Source organism: Marmota marmota, unplaced genomic scaffold (genome assembly GCF_001458135.2).
Source record: "Marmota marmota marmota unplaced genomic scaffold, marMar, whole genome shotgun sequence".
NCBI classification, from domain to species: Eukaryota; Metazoa; Chordata; class Mammalia; order Rodentia; family Sciuridae; genus Marmota; species Marmota marmota.
In genome coordinates this window covers 1,826,338-1,845,658 of record NW_026000052.1, presented here as the reverse complement: position 1 = coordinate 1,845,658, position 19,321 = coordinate 1,826,338, and the positions used below count along the sequence as shown (strand labels likewise).

The 19,321-nt window shown below is 57.9% G+C and overlaps 1 protein-coding gene across 1 annotated transcript in view; it reads right to left on the bottom strand.

The window, feature by feature from the left end:
- The window catches only part of Nacc2 (NACC family member 2), a 33,632-nt gene that overhangs the window by 12,801 nt on the left and 1,510 nt on the right, over nucleotides 1-19,321 (bottom strand). The window contains exon 2 of the mRNA XM_015505788.2: nucleotides 19,063-19,321. This exon is cut by the window's right edge and continues 37 nt beyond it. Coding sequence (XP_015361274.1) covers nucleotides 19,063-19,321 — 259 coding nt within the window. The remainder of the gene's footprint in view (nucleotides 1-19,062) is intronic.

Below are 19,321 nucleotides of genomic sequence, written 5' to 3'. Positions count from 1 at the left end.
AGCACAACAGAAACACTTTAAAAAGGAGGAAAAGAGGGGCCTGGGTGTTGCTCTGTGGTAGAGCATGTGCTTAGCCCACGTGAGGCTCCAGGTTCAATCTCCAGCACCAGAAAAAAAAGGACGAATGGAAGAATGAGGGATGCAGGTGGACGGGAGCCCTGGCCCCCCACAGGCCTTCTGCAGCCCAGCATGCCAGGCCAATGCATGGACTCTGCCCAGCAGGAGGCCCCAGACTGGTCCAGTTCCAGCCTCCCATGCATGAGACATCCTTGGGGACTGACCCAGAGGACCCAACGACAGGCAGCACGGGCAGCCCCCACCCCAGGAGCCCCCACCAAGAAATCCTAGTCGCTGTCCTGGCTGCCATCGGTGCCGGCCACCCTGGTAAAGGTCCTGAGAACCCCGGGGCAGGGGAGGGAGGAGGAAGGAAGCCTGGCCCCACAGAGTATATACCATCCCTGAAGATGCAGAATAGGAAAATGAAGCCCTAGTTCTTAATTATAGAGAAATAGACAACATAAACCCAAATTGATGGGAAAGCGCTGACTCACACTCTGGTTTTAAGACTCCCTGTGCGGCGATAGTAATCAAGGCCACGCGGTGCTGGTGCAAGGACAGACACGCGGCTCCACGGCACAGAACAGAGGCCCTCAAGTAGACCCCATGGGGTGCTTAGCTGGGTTTCCACCCAGGGGCACAAGTCACTCAGTTGTGGTAGTGACAGACCCCTCAACAACTGGTGCTGAGCAACTGGCCAACCACGTGCAAACCAAACCAAAGCTGCCCTCCATTGGACCTCGCACCAGCACAGAAGGCACAAAAGTGGATCTCACACCCAACACCAAACAAGAACCTTTCAGAAGAAACATTCTTGGGATAACAGAAGTAACTGATACCGTGGACCCCACCAAAGCGGAACACCTCCATTCTAAAAAGAAGGTAAGACAACATAACCACAGGCTGGGGGAGAATGTCAGCAGAGCCCACGTCTGACGAGGATGTGCATCCAAAACTGTAAAGAGCCCTCAACACGGAACAGAAGAAAACAGCCCAGATTCATGAGAGGGACAGAGTCACAGACGGAGCTCGGCACTGAACAGATGCTCCGTGTTGTCGGCCAGGCGGGAATACAAGTTGACCCCCGCGAGCAGCCACCCACGGCCGCCAGAATGGCTGGACCAAGTACATCAGCACTGCCAAGGGCCGGGGAGGAAAGGACACAGGCACAGCCCTGCATGGCTGGTAAGAACGTGGGACGGCTGAGCCGCTCTGCAGGAGGCCTGGCCGGTTCTGCAAAGTCACAAACACTCCACATCTGACCCCGCAGCTGACCCACAACTGCGCCTCAGCTTCACCCAGGAGGAGTGAGAGGCGGAAACTGCTGCAGAGAAGGCCGAGTGGGGCGGGAGCCGGCCCTGCAGAAAGGCCTTAGCGAATGGGCACGTCATGGCCACCCCCAAAAGTGGCTGTGGTCAGCAGTGAAGAAGAACAGACTGTGGGTACACAACTCGGATGAGCGCGAGATTCTTCCCGCTGGGCAGAGGGTGCCAGGCTCAAACAGCCACGTGCTCATCACCGTGTGGCGTTCTCCAAGACAGACTCCAGGCTCAGAGTGCAGACCAGCGGCTGCCAGGGCTTGGGGTGGCGTGTGCACAGCCCTCTAGGAGCAGCCTGGGGGGGTCGGGGAATGCCAGGTCACCTGGCCCAGGGTGACCTCCCAGCTCTGGGACACAGTGGCCTCAACTCACACAAACACACACGTGGTGCACAGTCGAGCACCCATAGCCCACCTGGGCAGCTGCCAGCCTGGCCTGAGCCAGACTCTGGTGATCTGCAAAGGCCACACCCCTGACCGGCATCCAGTGGTGCCTGGGTCTTAGGAACAGGGGTTCAGGGACACACAGGGCGGGGTGGGGCAGGAGCCATCCCTGGGGAGAGGCCTCAGAACGCTGGCTATGACCAGAAGGGGGCGTGGGGACTCTCCAGGAGAGCCCCATGCTGAGACAAGGGGAGCCCCTGTGTGCCACACAGGACTGTGCCCCACCATCTGTGCACAGCCCCTGAGCCTCATGGTCCAGTGGGCACTGCTCTGGGAAGCCTTTCTCCTGGCACAGGGTTCCAGCTGGCCAGGTCAGTCTGTCCCAGGACCTGGCATTTTCTGTTATACAGAGGCATCCAGTAAGCACTTAGTATGTGCAGGCCTTGGTAGTACCCATAGTTTCTAAAGTGGTACTTCCTCATGCACAGGCTCCTAGAGCCCTGCCTTGCTCCAGAAAGGGGCATCAGGCTGCACCCAGTGGAGCAGAGGTGCCACTGCTTGTAAGACGCCCCTCTTCTATGTGCCAGGGGACAGAAATGCCACCAGCATAACCACGCCCCCCACAATCACTGGCATCCAGTCCTGGGCCTGGCTGTTGCTGAGAGTCCTGGTGTCATCCTGGGCACCCAGAACCCCCGCTGGTGCCTCCATTCACAGGTGTAGAACACGAAGGCCGAGATGGGCACGTCGGGTGCAGACGAGCACAGGCCGAGCACAACAGCCAGGGGGAGGAAGGACGGGCAGAGATGGAGCTGCCACACATCCTGCTCTGCCTGCCCTGGAGCAGGACAGCAGGCACACAGGCTGCAGCCACCTGCCACACACTGGAGTGAGGACAGCTGCAGCGAAGGCAAGGGCTGCAGGGCCCGTCCTCCACACACCCCACGCCGGCTCGGCCCTCCGGCTCTATTCTTGGCACCTGGGGCTCCCATGACTGACCCAGGCCAGCTGACATGTCCCTGCCGCCTGATGCTCACAGCCCGGCCAACACCCCCCAGGAGCGGGGTCTCTAAGCCCAGCAGCCATGGCTGCTTTAGCCCAGGCGCATCTCTGCCGCCTACTCCCAGGTGCCCAATCCAACCTGGAGGCTCCCCATGGTCCCTCGTGGTCTCCGGACCCTCAGGCGGCCATCCTGGAAATCCTTCTCATTGCCCGTCCAGCTGCATGCCTTCTCTTGCTCTCCCCACAAATTTCTATACCTGTCCAATGACATCCTTGAACTACCTTCACAGCCTCCTTGTCCAGCCAGGGGATAGTCTGACCAGGGGCACTGGTCAGTGTGGAGGCACAAGCAGGGTTCTGGGTGCCCGGGATGACACCAGGACTCTCAGCAAATAGCCAGGCACTGGACTGGGCACACACACATGGGGTATGGATAAGACCGGGACATGGCGTGCTGTGAGTGCCTCCAGGAGACAGGCAGCGCTGTGACCAGGTGCTCCCAGGGAGACCTGTGTACTGTCCTCAGACTCGCTGGCACCAGCTACGCAAGACCAGATACAGCTGCCCGTAAAACACCCCAGAGACTCCTGGTGGGGTGGGCTGGAGTGGCCAGTTTTAGACTAACCCCTTCACTGGACAATGGTGAGAGCCTCTTTTAAAAAGGGCCCCCAGGTGGCCAGGATTGAGGGGCTGAGACCCTCAGGAGAGGGAGCTACGGCTGGAAGCAGGTGCCCAGGGACCTGGATGGGCATTCTGGTGCAAGTCCACGGCTTCCCCCAGGGCAGCTGCAGAACCTAAGTGGCACACACGTGTGCAGGACAATGCCGAGGAAGTAGCCACCTGGACACCAGGAACCAAGTCTAGGACTTAGTGTCTCCTGTATCGAGGAGGACCTACCAGGGAGCACCAGGCTCCCAGCTGGAGACCCAGAACAGGTCTGGGACGGGGCTGGGGGGCTGAATAGACTGCAGGTGGCCTTGACCCGTGGGGGTAGTCCCCCAGGCTGCAGCCCCTCCAGGGGCAGTTCCCAGGCTCCCCCGGAGCATCCTGGTAACCCCTTCTAAACTGTGCCTGGTAATCAGTAAAGCAATGTCAGGAAACTGCACCAAATTAGGGGGGCAGGGGGGGGCAATCTACAAAGAGACACTAGATACAGACCAAATGATGCAAAACCAATTTGCAAAAAAGACATTAGATAAGACAATTAACAGACGCCGACTTTAAAACAACTGCTCTGAATATGAGCAGGAAACGTAGGTAACAAGATGGAGACTCTCACAGGAAACCAGAATCAATAAGAAAGACCAGAGCCCAGAATTAAACAAAAACACAGTAACTGAAATTACGAGTTCAGAAGAATGGTGAAGAGAGAAATTAAACAGAGCAGATGGGGAGATTTGTGAACTGGAAAATAATTCAACATAAAATATCCACATAGAAGAAGAAAAACCAAGAGGCCAAGACACAGGAGAGAGACGCCAAGAGAAAAGGGACACGGGCAGCCTCGCGGCGTGCACCTGGGCCCCGAGAACCCGGGGGAAGGAAAGTCTCCAGACAGAAGGGGCGAGGCCGGAGAGGTGAGGGTGCAGGAGAGGCCCGCAGCCTGATGGCCAGGAGGCTCCTGGGATGGAGCACAGAGGCGCGGCCGTGGGCTGGAGGGCGGCGCAGGAGCTGACGTGAGGACGGCGAGGCAGCTGCATGCTGAGGGGGCCACCCCTGAAGGAGCAGATGGAAACTCACGACATCTCACGAGAAAAAACAGAATTGGACACAACCTGGATCAGGGGACACAACCTGGATCAGGGGACACAATCTGGATCAGGGGACACAACCTGGATCAGGGGACACAACCTGGATCAGGGGACCATGGGAAACAACCAGCACGATGGTGCCTTGAGCCCAGAGCACAGTGAGATAAGAGCACAGCTCCCAAGGTAAGAGCTGCCGGGGGCGCGTGGGGAGTCCCTGGCAGGAGGTCAGAGGCTGGAGCCATGAGCCCCTGGCCAGCCTGGGCAGCGCAGTGAGACCCTGTCAAGAAATAACAGAAAGGATAAAGAAACGTTGAAAGCCAAGAAAGCACGGAAACCATTCAGGTAAACGTCACCCGCGGAGCCGGCAGCCCAGCGCAGCCCCCGGGGTGTGAAGGCAGGAGTACTGCAGGGCAGCAGGGACCCTCCCCGACACATCCATTCAACAGCCAGAAGAAACCAGCTTGCGGTCAACACACGTCCAGCATGGCCAGCAGGAGCCGGGCAGGCCACGCTGTGAGTGGTGCACACCATCTCTGTTCAAGCCAAGAGGACAGGGACCACCTGAGGGTGCTCGGCTCTGCCTCAATCTGTGGTGCAGCATGCTGGGGGCCAGGGGGACAGCACCATTTCTCTGCAGTGCGTCTGGGAGCAAGTCCCCACCAGGGCCAGAGCCAGGAGTGGTCTGACAGGGGATTCAGAAACTGCTTCTGAATTGCTGCAGAACTCCAGGGTCAAGGGGAAGATATTTTCATCTGGATAACAATGAAGAAAATATAACATTTCAAAATCTGTTGAGACTTGGGGGCATAGTGCAGAGGCTGATCATGTGTTCATCATGCATGAGGCCCTGGGTTCCATCCCCAGCACCAAAAACAAGAAAAAGCAAAAAAGAAGTAAGAAAGGCTGAGCAGGAAACATGGGGCTCCAGAGCATGTCTCAGAAGGTGGAGGCGCTGAGGGGCTAACAGGGAACCTAGTGATGGGGAGAGCAACAGGACAGACTACCCAAGCACACCAGCACCAGTGTGCTGCAGGGGGGTCACGGTCCCAGGAAGGGCCTCACAGGACAGGTTCTCTGCTGCTGGGCCATGTGTGTCTCTGGCTTTTGCTTTGGCTTGCTTGGTTTTAGAAAATGATTCTTGCTGGGTGCAGTGGTACACACCTATAATCCCAGCAGCTCAGGAGGCTGAGGCACTAAGCAACTCAGTGAGACCCTGTCTCTAAGTAAAATACAAAATAGGACTGGGATGTGGCTCGGTGGTCAAGCACCCCTGAGTTCAATCCCTGGTACCCGTCCCCACCCCCCAAAAAATCTGTTCTCCATCCCTAACTCGTGGGCTGTGCAGGCCCCAGGACAGATCAGTGCCCATTCCTGTGAGACAGTGCATCACAGAACAACTGCCTCCTAATGGAGGAAGCATGAGCTGAAGCCAACGAGCGTCTGGAAGACACAACTTGCCAAAACTAACACACAAAGAAATGGAAATTCTGATCCTGTCCCAGCACAAGTGAAGAAACAATCTAAATAATCATCTCCCTGCACAAAATCTAGACAGCATTACACAGACTCTTCCAGATCATTAATAAAGGGAAGCAGCCAGGTACAGTGACCACACCTGCAATCCCAGCTACCAGGGAGACCCAGGCATGGAGATCAACTTGTCTTCTGAGGGCAGATAACCATGATATCAAAACAAGACATGTCCCTCAAGGAAATGAGAGGGCAACGGTGGGAAAGCAGGCCTGGCCTGCAGTGGGGGGCTGTCACGTAGAGCCAGGGCCTTCTTGACCGGGGGGGGGGGGAGGGGGAACATGCAGAAACCTGGTTTCCCAACACTCAGGCCAGGACCATCCTCAGCAACACCTCTGGGGCTGGGGGCTCAGGTCTGGCCAGGGAGAGGTGACTTCCCTTGAGTTAGCAACCCCTGGATACCTGGCACCCCACTGGTGGCTTCTGCCCAAGGCCCTCTTCTAACAGATTAACACGGGGGCAGGAGTACAGAAGGACACTCTACCAAAACTGGGTTGATATTTACTAAAGGAATACAAAGTTGCTCCAATATTTGAAAAAGCAACCAATGTAACTAAGCACATTAACAGTACAGGAGGAAATCCGCCCACATAAAGATAGCCCCATCCAGGTGGTCCCAAGATGGCACCTTCACTGTGTGCAGACGCACCCTGATGGTCCCACACGTACCCCTATGTGAGCACTGCCTGACTGCGTTTAGGGAAAAAACTTGAGTGGAATTTCAACTTACTTGTCCGGGGAGCCTCCTAACCTAGCAAGAGAATGACGCTCCCTTAATGTGATAGAATGTATCGCCTCAAGGCCCTGAAGGGACATCCCACCCAGATCTAACATCCCGCAGCCAGGACTGTGCTCTGCGCCCAGCACTCCTAGCCCAGGGCCTGAGTCCATCCCTGGGCTGCAAGAAAGAAAGTATCAAAAGCTTTTCCTGAATGTGGAAAGGAGACAAGGGTGTACAAGAAGTTCCGCGAGTCCATGAGGCAAGAAAGCAGAGCAAAGGTTAAGGTTGGGATTAAAGCTGTCCTTGTTAGCCCACGGGTGGTTACATCGACAGAAAATCCAAAGGCATCTGCAGGCGAAAGATTAGAGCAAACAAGTACATTTGGCAAGGTGACCACATGTGTGAAGTGATTCTTTTTCTGTATTTTAGAAACATTATTTAAAAGGGAAACTTAAATATCATGTAATTAGAACCAAAAAATGAATTTCTAAGAATAAATCTTGGAAAGGATGTGCAGAGAACTAGCACATATCCCCCCCAAAACTTGAAAAAGAGTAAACGGAGGGATACACCACATCCAGGGCCTGGAGGACCCAATTCTGTGAAGATGTCAGATTGCCCTGGACTGACCTGCAGAGTGGACACAACCCCCAACTCCAGATGGCCAGTGCGGCAGGGCAAGACCCCGAGAGCCACAAGACAGGGACACCTGGGCCTCACAGGGGGCACCAGGGGCAGGACTGGGGTCAGGGGCAAGCTCCCAGCACAGATATCTGGAACACCACAAAGGGGCGCTGTCCTGCTAGGCAGAAGATGCCCTTCCTGTGACAATTGGCAGGTGACAGATGGTGACAAGGGTGGAAGGGGGCTGGAGCCCTGTGTGGCGCCCCTCCCGTGGGTTCCAGGCAAATGCAGGAGAGCCCAAACCCGACCATCAGAGGACAGCACACACGTGGAGGGAGCTGGCCGGCTTTGGACACCCCAGCTTGAACTCATGCTTCTGAGCGCTGGGTTTTGAGGTGGGGTCTCAGTATGTTGCCCAGGCTGGTCTTGAACTCCTGAGATGGAGCTATTCTCCTGCCACAGCCTCCCAAGGCGCTGGGGCTGCAGGTGAGCACCACCATCCAGATGTGAACTCGTGATCTGTGTGTGTATGTGCTGCGGCGGAACCCATGGCCTCTGACATGCCAGGCAAGTGCTCTACCACTAAGCTGCATCCGGCCCTCACGATTTTTAAATACGTAGACCTCAAGCTCCAGTTGCTAAAAGATCATAAAAACAGACACCTCCACAGCAATGCACGAGCCTAGCACCCAGGGCTGGGTTTGTTCTGTGGTGCTGGGGATTGATCCCAGAACCTCACACGCGCCAGGCGGGTGCTTAGCACTGAGCTGCACCCCAGCCCCAGGTCCTGGGTTTTAAAAGCCACTAGGCTGGGTGTGGCTTGGTGGTAGAGCACTTGCCAAGAGTACAGGAGGCCCCAGCGCTGCAGAAATGAACAAGTAGATGAATAAATACACTTCCCACTGAAAGGGAAGGAACCGATTCCAGGGATGGGAAGGGAAAGTGTAAAAGGAGCCAGGGAGATTTTGCTGAGCAAGGCAGTAAGAAAACGCTTAAAAAAAACTACACTGATGGTAAATAAATCATCACAACAGACGAAGGAATAAAATAAATCAGCAGGCGCTAGCGGTGGGAAGCTCTCTGCTACAAAAGACTGCGACCAACCGGCACAGCCGCATGGGGCTGGAAGTCACCTTCCTCACAGCCTCAGAATGGACTCGGGGAGGACCCCAACGCCAGGACCGAGGAGGTGACTGACGCACAGGGCAGCGACCAGCCCCTGATGCCAAGGGGGAAGCAGAGGCTACCCCACCAAATCCCAAGGTGACACCACCATATTGACCCAAGCTGTATGGCAGTCCCCAGGGACGTGCAAATCTGTGGACCGGCAGCCGTGCAGCACCCAACGCCTTCCTGGGACGAGAGCCCAAAAGAGGTGGTCTTTCTGACAGGGCTCTGGAAGAAAGTGTCAGGAAAGACCCAGCCAAGGGATCAGCCTGGAGAAGGGGTGGCAACGACCACCCCGACCCAACCCAGGCCACGCCGGACCCCATGTGGAGAGGTGCTGCTGCCCGGGACAGCACTGGGGGCTGCACAGGTGGACCAGAGCTGGCACCTGAGCCAAGGCTGGGCTGTGCCCGCGTAACAGTCCGTCAGGTTAGAAGAGGCTCTGCGTTAGGAGACGGGCAGAGGGCGGTGAGATAGGGGTGCTCACCCTTCGGAGACCCCAGGGGAAGGGTGTCCACAGCACATCTCTAAACTGTTCTTGAAAATTTTTTTCAAGTTTAAAATGAATTTGAACAACTTTTTTCTTACAAATGGAGATTACATATTGATCTCAAGGTGAGAAAAAGTTTCATGAAATAGGATGTAAAAGCTGCTATAGATTCAACAATTTAATAAACTTTACATCAGAGTTCTATTACGAGGGGCCGGGGGCGTAGCTCAGTGGCAGAGCACACGCTTAGCAGGCACAGGGCCCTTCGTTCCATCCCTAGCGCCCAAATAATAATAATAATAACAACAACAACAGCAGCAATAGGGATAAAGTTATAGTGATAACATGAAAAATCGCCGTGGAAACAACGCCCGCAGCAGGTGTGCCCGGCACAGGACACCGAGGAGAACACATGGCACATACATTTTGGAAAAAGGACAGAAAAGTTACTTTGCAAAACTGGGGCAAAGCATTTAAACAGGAGCTTCACAAAGGAGAGCATCCAAATGGCCAGTAAACCCTCGATGGCGCCTGGAACCCCACACACCCGAGCTCCGGTTCAGTGCCACTGTGGGGCTCGAGACAAGAGACCACAGACATTCGGCCACCTCACGTGCTCCAGCTCTAGCATCAAGCTAGACACTAACAGACTGAAGACCACAGGAGTGATCCTGGGGTGGGGACACCACTCGGCACACCACAGGGAGACCAAGTGGTGGCACAGCAGACAGGGCATCACGCTGGCTCTTCCAACAGGACCGAGCAGCAAGGACAGCAGAACAGGAGCTCGAGGGGGCAGAAGGAGAACGTGACACGGGGACAAGGTGTGGCTTCAGAACAGCTTCTCCCAAGAACACAAGAAACACAGGCCAGCACCCGCGTCCCGGCCCAGAGGAGAATGCCCGAGAGCGGACGGACGGCGGAGAGACTGGCACAGGTCTACCTGGAGCCCGGAGGCAGTGCCCCAGGACGACCTCTCAGGTCAGAAACCCGGGACAAGCCAGAGGCGTCTACAGCACACAGCAGGGTGACGGCCAACCCACGATCCACGTCCAGCCACAGCATCCTTCAGAAACGGGCGTCCACATGTGACCTTGACGGCCATCAGGCAGATTTTTAAGAGAGGTGCTGTAAGGGTGGCTGTGGCTGGGTGGCAGAGCGCTTGCCAAGCATGTGGGAGGCACTGGGTTCGATCCTCAGCGCCACATTGACAACTGAAAAAATATTTTAAAAGCTTTGTTTAAAAAAAAAAGTGCTATAAAGACATTTTCAAGCTCTTCAGAACCCATCACTAGTGAGACCCAGGACGTGAGAAAGACAGGGCAATTCCAGGGGAAGGGGACCACACAGCGAGACCGCCCACCAGCACGGGCTCCGCGGGGGCAGAGGAGCCGCAGGCACCTGTGTGCGTGTTCGGAGGGGCTTTCCCACGGAGCGACCCTTCTTGACGTGGTCCAAACGGGCCACAGACCTAGACGTGAGACCCCAAGTCAAGGTCGGGCAGATACACACGTGAAAGACACTCAACGTGGTGAGCGCTTAGAGAGATGCAGGCTGAACCGCCATGGAGTAGAACAGACCCCCTACAACGGCTTAAAGAAAGGGAACCCCGAGTGCCGAGAAGAAGGTGCAGGGCCTGGATCCCCCCCACGGTGGGATCATGAATGTTGGAAAACAGCTGGCGGCTCCTGGATGCTGACACACACTTGCTACGCAAGCCCCAAGGCCAGCCCACCACCACCCGCTTCACTTACCCTCCAGAAAAGAAAACGAAAGTGCTTTTGAAAACCGGCTCGCGGACGTTCACCGCAGCTCAGGTGACCCCATCAGGAGCCTGCAGCCCTCTAACAGCGGTGGACACATATGCCGAGGCCCCACCCACGGCGCAGGACAAGCCCAGCCATGAAAAGAATGAAACCCTAAAGCACACGCATGAACGGCTCTCGGATGCCAAGACTCAGTTCTAAAGGCACAGGCTGCGTGTGACTCCATCTACGGGACCAAGACAGAGCTGTTGCTGCCAAGAGTAGGGAGAAGACATGGTGACTGTGGGGCGGGGCCTGTGGGAGTGGAGGGACTGTCGTGTCATAGCCGGGGCGGTCACCAGCTCCTTGCACTTGTTTTAACTCAGAGAACTGAGTCTGACGGCATATAAGTTCTTACAATGACAAAAGGTAGAAAAAAAGAGAACTAACAGCTAGAAATGACGACCTTATAAGACTTCCTGAACATGAAGAAGTAAAATGGGACACCAGGGTACAAAGGACCAGAGGAGGCAAAAGAAGACACCCCTTTAGGAGTCAAGTCCAACAAGAGGGTTAAGATAAGACCGAGATGCAAACGTCGACTCTAGAGCAATCCCAAACTGCAGGAATAACTAAGTCAACTGTGGAGTTTAAGAAAATGCCATAAGGTACCCAGTGAAGGGCAGTGGAGGACGGTGCCAGGGACGGGGGAAGACAGCAAGAGCAAGCAAAGTCAGACGGCAGGCTGGACCTGAGGCATGGGAATCACATCTGCACCCGGGCGTATGGACTCCAGATACAAGATGACGGCCAGCGTCCAGCCCCTGTCTGTCTACAAGAGGTGGACTCAGGATGCAGGCAAGTGAGAAGAAGAAGCCTTGGAAGAGCCAACAACAAGCGGACACTAAACCCAAGAAAGCTGAGGCCAGGGCTCGGCTCTAAGTGCCTGCGAAGTGTGTGCAGCCAGGTTCAACCCCAGAAGGAAGGGGGGCGGGAGGGGGAAAGGAAGACAGTGAGACAGCAAGCTGGACCAGCTGGACAGATACGGAAGTACACTGCCCAGATGAACAGATCCCGTGGGAGACCAGACAACCACAGCTGGAACAAGGCAAAAGAAGGAATCTGAACAGCTCTGTCTAGTGGGATGTGGGGACTAGGTGGACTGCAGTCAGCGGTGACACTGGTGGCTGAAATAAATGGGAAACTTAGAACTTCCCCACAGGTCACAGACTCCAGGCCAAATGCCTTCCCTGTGAACTGCTTCTCCCAAACACCAGGAAGAAGCAACATCACACTTGCACAAATTCCCCCAAAGCAAACACAAGGACTCGAGGGCTGGCATCACCTGGTGCCCAGACCAGACAGACACCGAGAAGCTGCAGACGAGGAGCCCAGGAACACGCTGGCACACCTCCTGGAGAGAAGATCAGCACCCATGAAAGCAGGCCTGCTGCAGGGACGCAGGGCTGGGGGCTGGGGGACACGCGGATGCTCCTGGGACAACTGCACGCCAGCCACAGCGCAGACCCACAGTCGCCTCAAGGAGGGAGGAGCCCATGGGCTGGTGAACAGTGCCATGCCAGACCCGGCAGCCCCTGCACCAAGGAGGAGCAACAGGCTACCCCGCTCCCGAGACCGAGGCCACAGGGCGACCCCTGCACTCCCTGCTCCCACCCAACCTGGAGTGGGGGTCCCCACGGAGACGGCCACGCTGCAGACGGAGCAGTAATGGCACAGATGCACAGCTCCAGGGACCCCGCAGGGGGCCCGAGGCCTGCCCGCCACGAGGACCCTGGACAGGGCGCAAAGTCCACGCAGATCCAGGTCATCCCCACGGACACCTAGAAGTGAGACAATTAGCAACCTGATTCACAAAAGCACCAACTTAAGCAGAATCTGAGAAAGAGACCCACGTAGCCCCAGCAATCCCGCTCCTGCTGCACGGCCTGACCCAGGGTCCCAGTCAGTCTGCAGAGACCTGGACGTCCGGCTCGCAGCACACGGACCCCGGCGGTCAGGAAGCAGGAACACGAGTCGCCCATGAGTAAGGAACTGGCGGATGGAAGGCAGCACGTCTATCCAGCGGAACGCCACCCAGCAGGAAAGAGATGCAGAATCACCTGTTCTCCAGCACCCGTGACCTGGAGGTCCAGCACAGAAGCCAGGGGCAGAAGTCCGTACTCCAGGTGACAACCTCGATCCGCCCAGATGGGCCATCTACGGAGACAGTGACTAGTGACTACCTGGCTGAGGGCAGAGAGGGTGAGTGGGGGTGTCCACCACCTGGTACAGGCTTCTTTGGGGGAGACGGAGTACAGTGATGGCTTCGGGACTCCAAGTGCTCTGGAGGGGACTGGTAGGGACTGGTGGGGACTGTGGGTTCCACCTCCATAAAGCTGCCACTCGAATGACAAGTGGAGAAATGGAAGGAAGCACAGCAGACCGCAGTGACAGGCGCTGTCGTGGCCCCCACGCTCTAGGTTGAACCCACGCCAACTGAGCGTCCGCAGACATGCCCAAGAAACCACAGCAGGAGAAGCCACGCAGCGGGCAACGCAGGCAGCTGAATGCCGCCTGGGAAGAACAGAGCCGTCTGCGCATCTGGTGGCTCCTATGGAGACAGACCACGGAGCAGAGCAGAGCACGCATGAGCTCCGCACACCGGGCCGACGAAGGCCTCTTCAACAGGCTGCAAAAAACACTGCCCAGAAAATAAAACAAAGCAACTGGTCTTCATCCAACTTCTTCCGGTCTTCGAAACACACCAATAAGATGATAAAAAGTCAGGTCAGACGAGGAAAAATATTTGCAATATACATTGACAAAGAAACTCTTAAGACACTTAAGAAAAGCAAAAACGTGGAGTCCCGGGCCCCAGTGGACGTCACAGAGTGAACACCTAACAGGAGGAAATTCTCACAGCAGGACCCACTGCAGGGGTGTGAGTGGAGCAACGAGGGGGTCCTGCCGACCACCCCCCTGGGATGGAAGAAGCTGAGCCAGTTAACAGGTGGCACCCGCGCTGGCCAGAGTACGGCCACCTGAGCTCTCCAGTCTCCTGGGAGGACCACGTGGCAGACAAAAGCCAACACACCCAGCACCTGAGCCAGCTGTTCCACAGAAGCAGACATGGGTCCACACAGACCTGCCCAGGGACATACACTCTGCGCTGGTGGCCCCGCCACACCATGGAAGAACACGCAGCTTCGACAAAGCAGGAAGCAGGTACATCCGCCACATGGGATCCCAAACATGGCAAGGAGAGCAGATGGAGTCTCCGTGCTGGGTGGTCCCACTCAGGCAGATTCTAGGAAGGCAAGTGACAGTGACAGAAAGCAGGTGGCAAACCTGGGACACGGCGGAGTGGGAGGACCACAGGGCAGCACTGGGGGGTCCAACTGCCCTGTGTGGTGACCATGAGGGCGCTTGACCTGAACACTTGACCTTGCACCTGCACGTAATGCCTCAGTAAGGAAAGACCCAAAACGCAAAGGGAGGAGGAAGCAGCCTTGCAGGCCTGGCGCTGGACGCTGGCGAAGGCCCTGCTCCTCGTGCAGGCCCGCCCCGCCCCACCCCAAAGCTCTGACAGCCAGGTTTGCCCAGGCACAGGATGAACACCTGTGGCCACCGGACAGCAGAGGAGAAATGGCTGCGGAGGACGGAGAGCCTCGGGGGACAGGAAGGCTCTCTCGGGTGGTGATGGTGCCCCTGGAGACTCGCGTGGGTGTTCTGCCGCAGGTGAATCATTGCTCACCCAAACTGGCTCAAGTAGAAATCTCTGGGTGTTCAGGGGCTTGGAGAGTAGACAGGAATCTGCGTGGACATGCTCAGCCCTGGACCTCCCCCAGCAGAAGCCAAGGACAGGGTGGACAGGGCAATTCTGGGAGGCCACCAGTGGGGGCTCCCAGTGAAGACCACAGGACAGTGCTTGGGGTGTCCAGGGACCCATAGGACAGCCACTTTATGCTTGGTAGGACAGACACACAGGGACTGGCACCTCCCCTGCCTGGCCAGAGCTGCCCACTCGGTGGTCATTTAAAAGGAAGATGCACTTAAAAGCTGCCCATCTGTGCCAAGGGTTCTTGGCCTCACCCCAGCCATGCAGGATCCAAAGCACCCTGCTCCCTGGGACAGGGAGATGCCAAGGGACTACAGGTCTCACTGAAAAGGGACAGGCAGAGCGGGAATCTGAGCTGCTTCCCTCCAGAGCCAGGGGCCCTGTGATGTCACACTGGGCAGGCAGGTGTACCACCACGTGTGTCCAGAGCCTGGACAGTGGCTGAGGCTTCGTGCAGGGCTGATACAGGCCCTGAGTGGTTCTAATTTGCCCTGGGTTCAGGCAGCCCTCACAGGCTGGCCCATGAGGCTGGACACTGGGCTCAGCCATGGACACCAATTTGCTGTCCCACAGAATGGTATGGAGGGGACCGTGTGGAACCCCGGAAGCAGCAGCCCAGAGTGGGGGACCAACAAGCCGCAGCCCCCTTGGGAAGGGGCTGACACCGACGTGTGTGGCTGGCATAAGTACCAAGGCAGGCCTTTGCCTCTGACATCAGACAGTGACAGCTGCCAGCCACAATTAAACATCTGCCGCCCGGGAGGGCTGGCCCACGTGTGGGCCTGCTGAAGGGCAGAGACGGGGAGGCTGTGAGGGCCCCGAGGGACCCAGGAGGTGGAGAGAGGCTGGGCGGCCAGCCCCAACTCTAGCTAAGGCCAGGATAAGGAGGGCAGGCTGGTGCGGTCGGGCGCGCCCTCCGTGGGCTCCTCCCCATGCCCGGCCTGCGCCTGCTCCTGGCCTCACGGGCCAGGGTGACAACAGCCCCAGCCACGCTCGGTAGCTGCTCAGGGATCTGCATGCTGTCCGTCTTCTCAATGGCAAGGCAGAGGCAAGGCAGCAGCGTGACCTTCTGGCCACCACACTGGCCTGGGAGACCAGGTGGGCCCAAGGAACCTGGGGACAGTTGGAGTCCTCCATCCCCAGCATCCCAAGCTGACCCAGGTGCACAGCCTGGTGGGGAGAGCCAGCGCTCCTGGGTTAGCCATGGGATATGCGACACCTACCTGGCCAGAAGCCCTGGAGAGTTCAGGTGACCCTGGCCCTGTGCCCCACCCTCTAGGGAAGGGCGGGTGAGGAGTGGGGTGGCTGTGTGGGCCAGGACCAGGCTCTGCCTGGGCGCTGGGGCTCTAGAGAAGTCGGTCCTGACGTGCTTCACGTCGGACGTCGGGATGGGCGCAGGCAGACTGCGTCTCTAGAAGGGGACCCCGTGTGTGTGTGTGTGTGTGTGTGTGCACCCAGGTGTGCTGTACTCTGATTGCTCCCAGCAGCCCAGGGAGCTGTGCTGGGCATAGACACTCCAGCCCTGCAACACGTCCCCCTGCCTGGGGGCTCTGGCCCCTCTGCGCCTTGCTCCTGAATGCCCTGGCCACAGGCTGGAGTGGCAGGTAGACCACAGGGCCAGAGGCGAGTTGCCCTGCCCACTTAGTGATGGCAATCTCCCAGGGGGGTGGAGAGGGATGCTGGCGGGGGGCAGTGGAGAGGGGCCTGGCCAGCACCCACAGGTGGGGACCCAGCCAGCAAGCATCACGCGTATGGGGGCTCCGGTGTACCCCCCAGCTTCCCAGTGGCATCATTAGTGACATAAATTGAAAAAAACTAATGTCCTTTGAGGACACTAGGTAAATCAAGGGTGTGACTCTACCTGGTGGAGGACAGTATGGGACATGAGAGATGAAGAAGGCAGACACGGGTGCGGCCAGATGCACAGCTGGGCTGGGATCCCAAGGCAACTGGCTGGCTGTCCCCTCATGACTGTTCATTGCACAGGGCTGCCCGTGCTCTCAGTGGGGGGGATGTGGGCCTCCACAGAATTTCAGGCACACAATGGGCACTGGACCAGAGATCCCTGAGGTTACCCTGACCAACCTCTCCTGGACAGTGGGAAACTGAAGACAGGGAGAAGGGAAACCTTACGGGGACACTGGGAGCACGCCACGTTCCACCAGCTCAGTGACGGGAGTGCTGCCCAGCCCTCGGGGGGGCCCAGGCAAGGGGCAGCAGACTGCTGGCCCCGCAAGCTGTCCCCAGAGGAGGCTGGGCCCAGTGCTGGAAGCCCAGGGCACGGGGCCCGGCTCCCCTGGGGCAGCCCTCCTCTCCTGCCTCCCTATGGCCTCCCTCCCCCAGCACACCCTGATGCCAGCAACGTCACTGCCAATAACCTAGATTTTAACCAAGAAATCTCACACCCCCTTCCTCTGCCCCACTTATGGACCTGCTGAAGAGAAAGCCACAAGAAAACCCAGACTGTGGCTCCGTGAGCCACGCAGGACAGGGCCCGCAGCCCCACAGCCCCCAGCACACGGCCCCACTGCCAACACCGCCCAGGTCGGGCAGGGCCAGCCAGGCTCCCTCCCCCACCTGTCACCAGCCCCTGCCGGGGTCCCCTGGCCCCAGGGCTCTATGTTCTATCGGAGCACTGGGGGAGCTGGAGAGAGGCCTGGCCTGGGCAGCGGGCCGCTCAGAGCAGCGCGACATCCTGACCCCCACGCTGCACATGCCAGCTCTGGAAGCCTCTTCATGGCCACGTCCCCCGGCTCCTCAGAAAACCCCTGGAGGCAGGGGGGTTGTCCCTGTCCCTGTCCAGTGAGGGCTCTGGCGACCAGGCATAAGGGACAGGGGACTGCACAGGCTGTAGGACCACACCGTGCTCCCAGTCATCCTCACACATACCCATTTCCCACCATCCCAGCAAGCCATAGCTAAGGTCACTGCAGGAGGCAAGACTGTGAGGGGACAGGAGAAGACCAGAGACGTGTCCCCAGCTCTGTGGTTCACCACCGGAGAACACCAGTGAGGCCCCCTGCCACCAGGCCCCGGCACCAATGCTCCCCTAACCTATCCACAGGGCTGTGTCCAGCCACCAGCGTGGTGAGTTCTCAGGACCATAGGACACGCCGGTTGGCCGGGATCTACTCTGGGAATGGATCAGAGTGACAGCCCCATCCTGTGAAAACCCCCAGCCTTGTGGGCCCGGGAGGGGGATCAGGGCCCTTCTGTTCCTTGCGCGGGGGCAGTCAGCGGGCAAAAGAGCACACTGCACACGGGGCAGATTCCCTGAAGTCAGAGGCTGAGCGGGTGCCTGAGTGTGAGGCCCGCACATCCAGGCCAACTCGGGCACTGCTGCGCTTCTTGATTTCAGGAAAAAAAATCCACCTTGACCCTGCCACAAGAAGAAAACGCATCCGGCCCCGGCCTCAGCAGCCTGAAAGCCACTGTTCTGAAGGACGTGCGCAGGACAACACTTTCACACAGAGACGATGCCACAGGGTCTGGGGCCAGGGCAATGGCTTCCCCTGCAGGCTCCGAGAAGCAGTGGGGTGGCCCCAGCAGAAGCTGAGACCTTGCCACCCAGTCTGCAGCCACAGCTGCTCCAGAGGCAGCTGGCCGTCCCAAGAGCCCGGGCTGGGCACTGCTCCTGACTGCCCCAGCACTGATGGACCCCTCAGGCATGAGACAAGTGGCAAACAGGGTGGAGAGAGTCCCCGTGCTGCCCCTTGGCCCATCCTCCCACTGCAGCACCATGTGCTTGGGTCCAGGCCACCACACCTGGCCCTGCATGCAAATCAGCACAAGCAGAGACCCAGGCACACTACAGGTTTTCAGGGGACGCCCCAGCCTGGGCCCCCATGGCTGGTCCCTCTGCCTAGCGAGCCCTGTGGTCTCCAGGATGTTCTCCACAAGGCCTGCATCTCAAATTAGGGCATCCTGGGCTTACTGGTCCCAAAAGAGGGAGCATCCCCCCTTAGCAGAAAGAATGAGAAGGCACTCACGCAGCTCTCAGAACTTTCTGGTCTGTCCGCTGGGGCGGGGCCCAGGGAGGTGGGCAATAGATAGGAACCTCGGGATCAGAGGAAGTAAAACCTCACAGAGGACAAAGACACTGAGGTGGAAGGGGAGGGAGGCAGGACTTGTGGGGTACCACACTGGTGCCGGGCACTTCATAGACCAGGGACACCAAGGCCTTGAGCTGGCAGCAACTGTTGTGTGAGCCCTCAGGAGGTCACTGGGCCATTGAGACCCTTGGTTTCCTCATCTGTCTAGTGTCAGGACCCTTCCTGCATGTGCCACTGCAGCTCTGGCAGAGGCTTGTGACCTGCCATCTCATCAGCATTGAGCCTGAGCTCCTTGGTGGCAGGGACCCTGTCCACCCACCACTCGGGCCAGCTGCCCTCATCTCCTCCAACCTCTCTCCCCGTGCCTGCAGGCCTGCCGTTACCTGCGTAGCTGCCCGTGGCCTTGATGTACATCTGGCCATACTGCTCCTCCACCATGGTGTCGTAGGCCTCGTCGTCCTCTTCCTCCTCCTCGTTGTGGTAGGAGGTGGGGCTGTCGGTGGTGGGTAGGCTGCTGGCCCCCGGACTGGTCCGCTCCCCCTGGGGGTAGGGCACCTGCTGGATGCTGGGGATGAGGGTGGCCAGGCTGGGCACCCCATAGTAGGAGACTCGGGGCAGCTTGAGAGGGGCCGCGCCAGCCGC